The 12936-nt window shown below is 44.5% G+C and overlaps 1 protein-coding gene across 1 annotated transcript in view; it reads right to left on the bottom strand.

The window, feature by feature from the left end:
- LOC307073300 (partitioning defective 3 homolog B-like) overlaps positions 1-12936 on the bottom strand; it is a 188073-nt gene that overhangs the window by 134253 nt on the left and 40884 nt on the right. The window contains exons 4-5 of the mRNA XM_079733031.1: positions 5588-5741; positions 181-272 (exon numbers count right to left, since the gene is read on the bottom strand). Coding sequence (XP_079589157.1) covers positions 181-272; positions 5588-5741 — 246 coding nt within the window. The remainder of the gene's footprint in view (positions 1-180; positions 273-5587; positions 5742-12936) is intronic.

The raw sequence follows: 12936 nt of genomic DNA, 5'->3' as shown, positions 1-12936 counted from the left end.
TGCGTGTGTGCGCATGAGTGCGTGCGTGTGTATATGGGCGTGTGTGCATTTGCGTGTGCGTGCATGTATGTTTATCAGTGTTGGTGTGTGTCCGTTTGCGCATGTGTGTGCATGGGTGCGTGCGTGCCTGCATGCATGCGTGTCTGTTTGAATGTTTGCTTGTGCATGCGTTGCTCTTACTGTGGCGTTGGAGTCCTCCGGGTGGGGGGTCTCAGTGTCCAGGGGGGAGCTGAGCATCGAATCACTGCTGCTCCTAACCAGGAGAGGGGTACCTGGGGTCCACACACAAGCACACACAGACACACACACAAACACACACAGCCGCAAACACGCATGCACACACACACACACACACAACACCGATTTAGCATTTCATTTGTATTGGTTGTAATAAAAATATAGCAGAAAGGATGCTCAGCTGGTCTGTGGAAGCCTCGTTCTGTTTTCTACATCGAATTTACTGCAAGGTGTGAAGCACAGAATGTGTACGAGTATGCTTATTTGTGATGTTTTGGGATATTATGATGAAATGCCTTCTGATTAAACTGCATAGGCACTTTCACCACGGGGATGAATAATAAACAACTAGTCGTAGTAGATGCAATAGTGGTGGCAGCAGTACACCGCTGAGGTGTACTGCAGTAACATATATTTTTATATTTCTGCCTTGGTGACTAAAATAGTAGATAAAAAACGTTACATTTAACATATGCATATATGCATTAAGCAAGCAAGGTAAATGTGTTTGCGTGTGCAAGCCCACGAGCACATATTCAAGAAGCAACAGCTGGTGTAAAGGTTGCATTCTTCTTTTCTTTTTTTTTGATAACCATGAAGTCATTAAGAAAAAGATTTTCTACAATAGCAAAAAGCAAAGCATTTTGATGGAAGGGGGTCAAGGCTAAAAAGAAATGTCCAAAGTTAAAAGACAGCAGAAAAAATCTGTTTCTAACACACCCACAACCTACATACATTCACAATAAGCACAACATAACTAGCATACAGTCTAGCACACAAGCATTGGGCACCTAGCTAGCAAACAGCAGCATAAGGCAACTCAACAGCAAGAACAAGAGCAGCAAACACAAACAGCAAGACAAACAGGCAGACCAAACAGCAGCAGCAAGACAACAAGATCATTCATAGCCGCCTTTCCATCCTATAAGCTTTTGGTGAAATGAGGTTCCTAGGAGTAAAAGTTCAGGGTTATTTTGGTGAAAAAGGCAACTCTTCAGACCACAGAAAACATCTGATGGACAAGGTTTAGGGTATTATGCCCTAACCCTTGGCCCTCAGAGGTTTTCTGTCGGAAAACAGCCATGTATCCGTGAGAAGGTCCATATAATAGAATCCTTGAAAACGGACTTGGGGTGAAATCGTCCAGTGTTAGTATTTTTGCCGATTGTTCCAGTCCCTGGCTGCAGCAGACCGGAACAGACACAGCACCACGTAGATCCCACACCACGCCTCTGAAGGCCTAAAGCTGATTCACGGTTGATTACATTGATATGCTCTATAGCTCACATGACCAGAGTCACTTTATCTCCCTTCTATACGCTCAACAGGCCCAGACAGCACATGATGTTTGTGTTCAAACAGAGGTACAGACCATGAACACCAGAAGGGGGTCAAAGGTGTCAGTGTCAGTGCTTAGTTTGGACCAGTCAGGGCATCAGCGAAATCAAGTGTACGGCTTGTGACTACTTTTCAAATGCCGGAGAATAATGTGTTGTTTTGAGTACTGAACCGGGCGTTTCAAAGCGTCCCCGGCCATCTGTCTACAATGTGGAAAAATAACAGATATTCAAGGAAAACAGATGAATAAAAATATATTATTTCAAAATGTGTTTGACAAGAGGCCACCCAACACTTTATTTAGGCAGAACCTGTCCAAGTTTGACAAACCATACCAAGGAAATCAATACTATTTACTGCCTCACTTTTTAATCCTTTAGCAGATGCTTGTATTCAAACACAAAAACACACACAATAACACACACACGTAAGGTGGTCTGGAGGGACGTCATGGCTAGTGTTACAACGAATAATGAGTGTGTGGAAGAAAGTGCTTAAAGCAAGGAGATAAGATGAGGAAGTTATTTAATTACTATAACTAATAGCTTTTCATCATGTTTTAGTGCCCAAAAAACGCAAAGTGAAAAACAATAGAGTGCAACAATAGTGTGTGTGAGTGTTGGTTTGTTTTTCTAGAGTTGTTGCTTTAAGAAGTTAAAAACATTTGTTTGTTATGTTTGGGAAATGAGCCAGCATCCACATGTAGCAGATGCACCAGTAGTAACACAAACGTGTGTGTGTGTGTGTGTGTGTTATATGTGTGACACTATATGTGTGTCTCTTAATGTGTGTGCTCGTGTGTATTTCTATGTGTGTGCAGCTCTATATTTTTGTGCTTGTGTGTCTCAAGATGTGTGTGCATGTGTGTGTCTCTATCTGTGTATGCTTGTGTGTGTCTCTATATGTGTGTGTGTAGCATCCGATCATATCACTCTCTTCACATCTCATCAGCGTACTGCATAAAATCATAATTTCACAGAGCTGATAGATGGAGCGCAGCTCTCAAGTGGCTGCTCACACACACATGGTAGGTGTGTATGTGTGTGTGTGTGTGTGTGTGTATGTGTGTGTATATGTATGTGTGTGTGTATGTGTGTGTGTGTTTGTGTGTGTCCCAATGTGTGCGCGTTAGCAAAGGCATAACATGTGGGGAGGAAACATTTCTAGTACCTTCGCTTCGTACTTTGTGTACAAAACGGTAGAATTAAAAACATAAAATGCTGTGACTAGATTTGTATACAACCAACAATATGGGTAATATTCTATACCATCGCTAGCAATAGCTATGTGCAGTAGAAATAGACTTGGTAGTACTCATACGATTCGCAGCATCTGTAGAAACAATAGTACTAGTAATACCGGAGTACTACCAGTAATGGGAATGGCAGTCAGAAACACTAGGAGTGATAGAAGTAGTAATAGTAGTAGTGGTGGTGCAGCCCCGGTCGCCTGACATAGCCTTGCTTTAATTTGAGCCTCCCCGTCAATAAGGACCTATTGATCTGCACATACATCAGTAGCAATATGGGGCCAGCCTTTAGTGCTAAGCATCAATGGGGTTTCTCCATTGACCGGGAGACAGACGGAGGAGGGGAGAGCAGCACTGAGAATATACACGTCAGATGATATTTGTAGGGTCAGGTATTGATCGGCTCAAAACGGACCCCTGGTGCTCTTAAGACAGGAGGGAGGGTGGAAATAGTTACATCACTCCCTAATCAATCACTCCTCGGAGAGATGGGAAGGAGGAGGGAGGGAGGAAGGGGAGATCGAGGAAGGGATGGATGGAAGGAGGGATGGAGTGGGAGGAGGAGAGGGGACATGGAGGGAGGGATAGAGGTAGGAGAGAAGGAGAGATGGGATGGGAGTGGAAAGAGGGGAGGAGGGTAAGTGAGAAGGAGGAATGGAATGAATGGACAGAGGACAGGAGACGGAGTGGAGTAGAGGAAGGTAACGAAAGGAGGGGGTGTGAGGAGCAGGAGAGACAAAGATGAGGGGAAGAAAGAGGATATAAAATACGCTAATAAAAACTTAACCAGTATGTCTTCATGCATCCAACCAGTGTACAGACCAGACTCGTAGGATATTTTTGATAATAGGATTTAGCTGTTCCATTATCATTCTATGATCAAAATGGAGTATGTTAAGAACAATCATGTGTTTCCCTGATAGTATGTAAAATAGAACCATTACTAGAAGTTGTATATATTTATGTTTACATGTTTTATTGTCGTCCGAGTCTGATCAAACGGCCATATTTCTTGACAATGTTGTTTGGATTCAGACTGTTTACCAGAAATAACCCAGCTCCACTGAACAGGGGGTTAAAACCATCTCTATGATACAGATGAGGAATAAATATAGAGAGAGAGTCAAACAGAGAAAAAAAAACACACCTTGCTCCTAACAGTAACCAGACTCTGAGATGAGAGATCTTCCATCAGTTTGACATAACACATACACTTCCCCTCGTTCTCTTCCTGTGTCCTCCATTCTCTCCTCGTCTCCTGCTCCTCCTCAGTCCCCACCGAGGTTCCACTTGTTCCCCCTCTGTCATCTACTCCATCATGCACACCAACTCATTTCATTCCATCTTCCTCATCGTGTTGCTCTATTGTAATGACTCCTCCATGGGCTCCGATCTCACGCACTGGTCCTGAGATAGCCTCGCTCGTGATACTACCCGACCACGACAGAAAAAAGACACGCCAAACATCCCAGAATATGTACCGTGTATGGCAATGCACAGCATCTCTACCAGCTGTCAAATCTCAATAATACTCTCTTCCCTTCCCTCTCCACCATCCATCTCTTCATCCATCTATACGGGAGCTTTCTGCAGATCCGTGATCTGATCTCCGCAGAGCCATGTTTCATACACTTCTCCATCCAAGGGCCAACCACAGATCCCGGGCCAACATGGTGACACCCGGGGGCCTGGCTGGGATGGAGAACATCAGAGCCCAGAACGTCGACCCTGCCTTGACCCGCCGCCATCGCTCATCTCTAACAGGTGGAACATATGTTTAAGGTGTATCTCATGTTTGGGTTAATACAACGCTAAACAGACCTGCTTTCCCGTGTGCACAGTGAAAAGGGAGGGAGTCTGGAGCGGACGCCAGACAAAAAGACAGAGAGAGACAGAGTCTGAGTGGATTCTGTCGTCAGCGGTATTCTGTTCTGTGTTTCAGAAAAGGTCCCTGGAGTCGACCAAGCCGTATCCCAGATATACGGAACTGGATGGCCACCATATATCCAACAGGGCTACCGATGTCAGCTGTTGGCGTATTAGAGTTAAACGTGCTATTAACAGATATACCTCTGCATTTCTGCTTTCATAGCGTTGTAATGAACACCGACTCCCCATCATATAGGGCTATCAATCGCGTAGCCCGAAAAGGTTAAGTCGTTAGCTATTAATGACGGTGGCGGCGTTGGGCCGAATGATGGCTGAACTCTGTTATGTGGCAGTCAATATGGGATATGTAGAGAGAGAGGGAGATGAATGCCCCTTGGTTAGCGGTGCCAGGCGGCTGACGTACACCAGAGCTACCCAGGGTCAAGGACAGGGCTCCCTCTCTGGAGAGATACCCAGCTCCGCCATGTCTGGACTGTGATTACATCTGGCCTGAGATCACACCACTCTACGACGTGGCAAAGCTCAGAGCCCACTCCTGGCGATGAGGTTAAGAGGGGGCCTCGCTTTTTATCCAGCATTTCAAATGATTTGTGCAGATGTATTTTAGTGTGCTGAAAATAAGAATTCACAGTAAGATGCTTTCGGTAAAAGTCTGCAAAATGACTAAAGAGTGGTGGTATTTTCTAGCACATCTAGTAGCACGTCGCCAGGGGTAGGGCTTGATTCCCTGTCTGACACAAATGGTAGAGCAAACCAACTACTAGGGGAAGACATTATCAACTCCTACCGGGGCCATACATGTTAAGAATGCATGAGCTCACAATAATTAGCTGGCTAAATGAGCCAATATATCTTCACCGGAAGAGTACTCACTGGACTTGAGGGCTGTGGAGTTCACCTCGATCTCCCCCCCTCGGATAGGCTGGAACACAGAGAGCTCTGATTGGTAGAGGTCTGGGCTGGGGGCGGGGCTAGTGCCGGCCACGCCCCTCTGCTGGGCCTCCTTCTCCTCATACACTGCCATTAGCTGGAAGGAGGGAGAATGTTTTTTAGATTTGTTACACTGCAAAATACTTAGTCAAATGGAAGAGCAAGTTAGAGGGTAAAGCGGCAACAGTTTCTGGGTTATGAGACAGAAAAGTAACTAAACTGTCCAAACGTTCTTGGTTCGATTAGCATTGTAAAAAGTCTAATCGGCAGGTTTCCATCTCTCTGCAGGCAAATAGCTAATTAAATTGAATGTAATTAACTGCGAATCAACGAAAGAATAAAATGCCAAATCCAATTAGAGGTTAAGAGAAATATGTTCCTGAATTAGAAAGGATATATTTGTCCAATATTCCCTACTGTGTGCAGGACAAAAGAATCAAGCTCCCAGCCGCTTCTTCCACCATACACCGATGTGAAGCCAAGCCAACGAAGTCCGCAGAACCCCCAACCCAGCCCAGCTCAAGCTATTTACGCACTGAACAATGACACAGAGAGGCAGATAAAAGCGCGCAGGAGTGATTTCAGTTTGAGGATACCCGCTTGCAAAACAAAAAAGGACATATTTCTTAATAAACTAAGAGCACATCCTGAGCTTGCTCCACAGACAGAAGGTCTGGTATTACAGGCCCCTAGATACTTGGCCCCTAGGTCGCCCTGCGGAAGGATAAGGTTCTCGTACAACAAATTGGTTCTCTGGCCCTGGATTACCTTGCGGATGAGCACGCTATACAGGATGTCCAAGGAGCCCAGCATATCTGCGACAGTGTGTGTGTTCTGCTACCCTTCAACACCTAGCTCCATTCGTGGCTCCCCCTCTCAGTGTGTGTGTGAATGGTGGGGTTAGCACTAGCGGCGTTATATCGTGGAATCCCGGTCTATTGACCATAGGACTGAGTCTGCGTTTAGCGTCCTGTAGCACGCCGCTAGCATCTCACTGTTCTGGGGGCCTCCATGCCCGAGCTGAATGGACCCTGTGTGTGTGTGTGTGTGTGTGTGTGTGTGTGTGTGTGTGTGTGTGTGTGTGTGTGTGTGTGTGTGTGTGTGTGTGTGTGTGTGTGTGCATGTGTGTACATGGATATGTACACAAGAAAGGGGAGTGTGCCAGTACAGCTAGAGGTTTCCTGCCCCACACACACCCACCTGCACACATAGGCAATGTGGATGTTGACACGTTGCTTATCAAAAAAACTGATTCAGACGCTATAACAATCTGCTAAGCTCACGTGCTCACACACAAACACAAACACATATACACACACACACACACACACACTCCTGTGCACATCAGGAATAATCTTTTTATTTTTGCTGTACAATGTCAGCAATGTTCGTGTCTCTGATCCCCTCTCTGTGTGGATTTGTAAAGCTGGTTCCAGTACAGGACTGCCTGTGTGATGATGCCGAGTTCCAGAACACTGTCCCCCCCACCTCCTCTCCTCTCTCACAACCCCCACCACCACAATCCCCCCCTGCAACCTACACAAACCAACACCACACATTGGGTCTCACTTTTACACACGCACACACACACACACACACACACACACACACACACACACACACACACACACACACACACACACACACACACTAGCACAAGCTCACACACATACATATATTTCCAGATATTCTATTGCATGTCATACAATCACGTCAAAACACATGGATTTTTCAGGGTGTGGTTATGACCATTTTGCTGTGTACCAGCAAAATTATAAACCATATATTTTGACGTACCACATATATGCATGCAGGAACAACCTGCGACCAGACAATTCTGTAGGAATGCATGCACAGTGTATGTACATTGTGTACGCAGATAACAATGTGTATGTGTATGCATGACTCCATATGGGTCAAGTGTATGTATGTGCCTGTATACATGCATGTCTCTGTCTGTATATAAATCTATCAGACACCAGGAATAAAATGTGTAGGGATAAATAAACAGACTGGAAAGGATTCTGAAAATAGAAACAAAGAGCTGAGAAGGAGCTGTCATGTTTCCTGAATTACACACGAATACAACTACTGTAAAACAAGACTGATGACAAGGTCATGAGGGAGAGACAGAGAGAGCGAGAGAGCATAAGAGCGAGAGCTAAATAGAGAGAGAGGTGGAGAGAAAGGGAGAAAGAGAGAAAAAGTGACAGAGACAGAGAACGTGAAAAGAGAAGGAAAGGCTGACTGACAGACAGACAGAGACAGAAATACCGACAGACATTTGGTATCATAACTATGCTCTGAAAAACAAAGTACTAAATGTATGAATAAGCAAAACCAGGAGTCTTTTGTCATGACGAATATGTCAACACAAATCTGGTAAAATATGTAAAAAATGTATAACCAATATAATCCAGCATTAGGGCTTAGCATGCAGCTTGGTCAAAGAGATAGGGCACTCCACACTACCTACTCTATTCTCTCTATGGACAATCGACATTCAGATGAGCTAAGAATCCCTCTAATTTAAAAGGTTAAACGCTAAAGCTGGCTAGCCTTCTGTCCCACAGCTCCAACCTCACACTATATCATCACCTCTCTCCTATCTTTCTCTCTCTCTCTCTCTGATACTACCTCTCTCTGTCTACGTCCCTCATCACATCAATACAACATGGTCAATACAAGGTTTACACAGGTTAGCCGAGACAAGCTTTGGCTATACTCTTAGCAGTGTTTGTGTGTGTATATGTGTGTGTGTGTGTGTGTGTGTGCGCGCGCATGTGTCTGTGTGCTTGTGTGCGTGTGTGTTTAAGTAAACTGTATGACTAATTGTGTTAGATGAAGGAAGACTGATAAATGGTTAATGTTTTCCTTCCACATTGACAGTAAATCTACCTTTATGTGCAGATGGGAAACATTAAACAAAGGTTTCAGTAAACAGGATGCAATATATCCACACACACACACATACACTTTTGACATGTTGCCATCTATGTTCAAACAATCCTCTTACTAATCAGATCGATTAGGAGCAGAATGATTAGACTATATTGGATCAATAAAGCCAATCAGCCAAATGCATTTGCCTGTAGGTAGCTCACACACACACACAAACAACTTTTTAAATATGCTTAAGCTATCCATATAGAGCTTCGATTTCTACTCACAACCACTTACCATAGGAGATCTATGAAGTATGTGCATATGTGTGTGTGTGTGTGTGTGTGTGCCTGTGTGTGTGGTTGTGTGTGTGTTGACATCTTACACAGTCAGCATTACCCTCAGCAATGACCATTCAATCACTCGCTCCTTGACGAGCATACTAAAAGTTAAAGACGCACACACACACACACACACACACAGACTTGCAAGTACACACACACAAATATATAGCCTCCACACGCGATGTAATTTGTAAGTGACACCAATAATTTAGAACGGCTATAGTTTACAATGAGGGCCAGAAGGTTTAGTGGTCAGGGTGTTTGGCTGCCAGCAGAAAGGCACTGGGTTTGATCCCCCTATTGTCTGCAGCCTACTCTCTAGGCATCTTTAAACAGGATGCCCTAACCCCTCCCTGTCCCTTAATGACGTCAATCTAAACTCACTGTTAGGTCGGTTTGAATAAAAAGGGACTAAAATTGCTATATGACTAAATAGTATTCATGGTTATAGCATTTTATAGTGTATGCAACTGTTGTCTTTTCTCCAGGTATTTCTATTCTTTGATCCTTATGTAATCTACATGTCTCTCTTCAATGGTTTATTTTAATATGTTTAGCATACCCATGTGAAGCGTTCTGAATGGGCTTTGTGTTCGAAGGCTGCTATTGGCATAAACCCTTCTTGCCTGTCATCCGTTCATTCTGCCCTGTTCCTCCTTTCCTGCACTCATCCGTAGTTTAATTTCCACCTTCACTCATTTCATCAACTTTATCTCCCTCTCTCCGTCTCTCTCTGCCACTCTTACACAGCTTGCTCAACCGGAGAGTGAGTGATACAAAAGAGAAAGAAAGGAGAGAAAGAAAGGAGCGCAAGAAAGAGAAAGATTAATAGATAGCAACGGTGGGCATATCTCTTAACTTTGCAATCACACTAAAGGAAAAGAGTAGCGTGTCATTAAAGGATGAGGGGCACATGCAAAGATAAACACACAGACAGTACGCCGACACACACACAGCCCCACCGGCCTGGAGACACACACATAGCTTAACAGCACCACCTAGTTTAAAACCAGAGGAACTGCAGTCGGTCAGGATCTATGATGCTGTTATGACGTCCCACAGATAAACACAGGTTATAATATCATAATATATAATCAGGTCGTACTGTATAGCTCTGTTTCTTTCATTTCTGACCGCTATTGAAGGGTCTGAAGTCTGTCTGACAGTAAGCTAGTCTAAGAACCCTGCCCCTCCCTCATTCGCTCCTCCTCTCTCCCCTCTCGCTCTCTGTCTTCCTGTCCCTCCTCTCCATGTTTTCTATTTTATTACACTTCTGTCACGTTTTCCTCTCTTCTCTTCCATTTTTGAAGTCTGCCTTCATCCACACCTCACCTCCGACCCCCTCCGTCTCATCCATCGATTCCTCCATCCCTTGCTTCCTCCCCCCCTCCCCCTTCCCCCCTGCTCTCCATTCTCAAGGCTCCTTGACGTTCTCTACAAGCCAGCGTAAATCTTGCTGCTCCGCCACTTTGCCCCACCGGACACACTCTGCCAGGAACCAAGAGGCCATCGATTAACACATGAATCTGATACTCTCTCAGACACCACTTCCACACCACAAACCCCCAACACCACACACCCCAACCCCCAAACATCACACACCCAAACCACACCATCCAACTCCCCTAGTGCTTTCACAATGACTTCCCTGTCTCGGCTTGATGGAGAAAGCAGGAGATGGAGGGATGATCAACAGATGTTAAGAGACAGAGAGAGAGACACAGACCATGAGGAAGAGAAAGGAGAAGAGGGAGAGACAACGAGGAATGAGAACTGAGAAGGAAACAAGAGGAAAAAAAATACTGAAACAACAAATAATGAAAGAAAGAACAAAAGAAAGACTTAAAGAACGAAAGGTGGAAAGAGTAACACTTCTCAATAAGGGTACATTCATTAAACATTGATTAATATTAGTTAATGCATTAATAAAGCATTATTATATAGTATTAGCATAGGGGTTTGAGTTAGTTGTTTAGGGTTAACCCAAACCCTATTAAATAATATATACATTAATTCCTTAGTTAACATAAAAACCATTACCAAGACCTTAGTTAATGCTCGCATTCAATTCTAACTAATGGTTAACGAATGTACTCTTTTTCGTTATCGTAAGTGTTCCCAATCTACAGACGGAAACTAACAAAAGAACAAAGAGAAAGCCCAAAAAGAGGGAAGGGAGAGAAAGAGCGAGGAAGACATCAAGTGCAGATAATGTCCCGCTCCAGCACTCATCCTTGTATGAGGTGCCCTTAAACACATTCATCACCGGCCACACGGCACCGGCAGCACACACATCTACACAAAAACAGATGCAGCCAAAATATATATTTTCCTCTCTGCCTCCCTCTCTTGACCGTGACCTATCTGTTGATGTCATCGATCGGTCGCCATGGTAATCAATAACGCAGGATGGCTTTGTCTCTGCACTGAGCATACGGATGAACAGAAGTCACCTGCTCAGCAATTTAAAGAGTCTAGTGTGTGTGTGCGTGTGTGTACGCCCTCCATTGACCTCCAGTCACTTCCCCGATACATTGGATTATGATAAAGTGGGAGACACAGACATAAAGCCAGAGAGCAGGAGAGGAGGAGCGGGATAGGGGACAGGAGGAAGATGAATAAAAGAACGAGATCCGCTAAGGCGGAGCGAGAGGAAGAGAGAGGGAATTATATTAAAGAGAAAGCGGAGGAGGATGAAGATAGAGAGATAAAACGAGAAGGAGAAGTAGAGAAAGAGAGAGAGGATATTGCGCCTCAAAGACAAGGTCAGGGAAATGGAGATGTCAGAGAGAGAGAGAGAGTGAGAGAGAGAGAGAGTGAGTGAGAGCGAGGGAGCGAGAGAGCCAGATAGAGCAACAGAGAGAGACAGAGGCAGTGAGAGAGAGACAGACAGACAGAGACAGAGACAGAGCCCGAGCCAGAGGGAGAGATACAGACACAGAGACAGAGAAAGAGAGAGAGAGAGAGAGAGAGAGAGAGAGAGAGAGAGAGAGAGAGAGAGAGAGAGAGAGAGAGAGAGAGAGAGAAAGAGAGACACACACATACAGACAGAGACAGAGACAGAGAGATACAGATATGAAGATAGCTGACCAGGCAGCATTTTTAAGCAACAGTGTAAGGAGGAAGAGGAGAACTAGAGCATCTCCGGTGGCTTTCTGAACTTCAGACAGACTCTACTAGCCTGTCGTTGAGCCAGAACAGAACCGGTCCTTCTGCTTCCACACTCATACAGATGGAGCACACACACGTCGCCCCATGTGCGTGTTGGTTTTTTTAAAAAACTGTGCATGTGTAAAAATGCAAGTTGCATTTCGTCATCTGTTCCATAAATGCGTAAGGACTTAAGTGTTATCATTGTGTGTGTGTGTGTGTGTGTGTGTGTGTGTGTGTGTGTGTGTGTGTGTGTGTGTGTGTGTGTGTGTGTGTGTGTGTGTGTGTGTGTGTGTGTGTGTGTGTGTGTGTGTGTGTGTATGTGTGTGTGTGTGTGTTAGCCATCATCCACCACGTGGTCCCTGAGGACGGGTACGGACACAAACAGGCCATATGGACCATCGCCATGGAAACACAACATCACAGATGGACATGTGCCGTCCATCTGATGCTCCTGTGGCTTCACTCGCATCACACAGCAGAAGGAACTCTTTCAATTAGCACACTAATTATTAACTTTTGTAGCATTTTTCAACATTCATCACACTGGTCAGACCCTGGTTAGGGCAATTACCCATTCTGATTGGCTGAAAGTGTACCAGGTGATGTCCCATATCACAAACCATGGCAAGTGGTGTCACATGACTTTTAGTAAACAAGGCACAAAATGTGGATGGAAATAATAGTGAAATAGAGAGAGGGAGAGATAGAAAAAATAATATTTGAGAAAAAATAAATCAAGACAGAGAGGGAGAGAGATTGCAGAGAAATAGAAGGATAAGGGACACAAAAAAAGACAAAAAGAGAACAAATATGAGCCGGAGAGCAAGAGATGATTATATGAGGAGGAGGAAAAAGAAAAGGGGTGATAAAGATAGAGACATAAAAGAGGGGGGAAAGAAAAGTAGAAGGGAC

Source organism: Pollachius pollachius, assembly GCF_949987615.1.
Source record: "Pollachius pollachius genome assembly, chromosome: 3".
Lineage (NCBI taxonomy): Eukaryota > Metazoa > Chordata > Actinopteri > Gadiformes > Gadidae > Pollachius > Pollachius pollachius.
The sequence above is the reverse complement of the archived record's forward strand: the minus strand, read 5'-3'. Positions and strand labels throughout refer to the sequence as shown.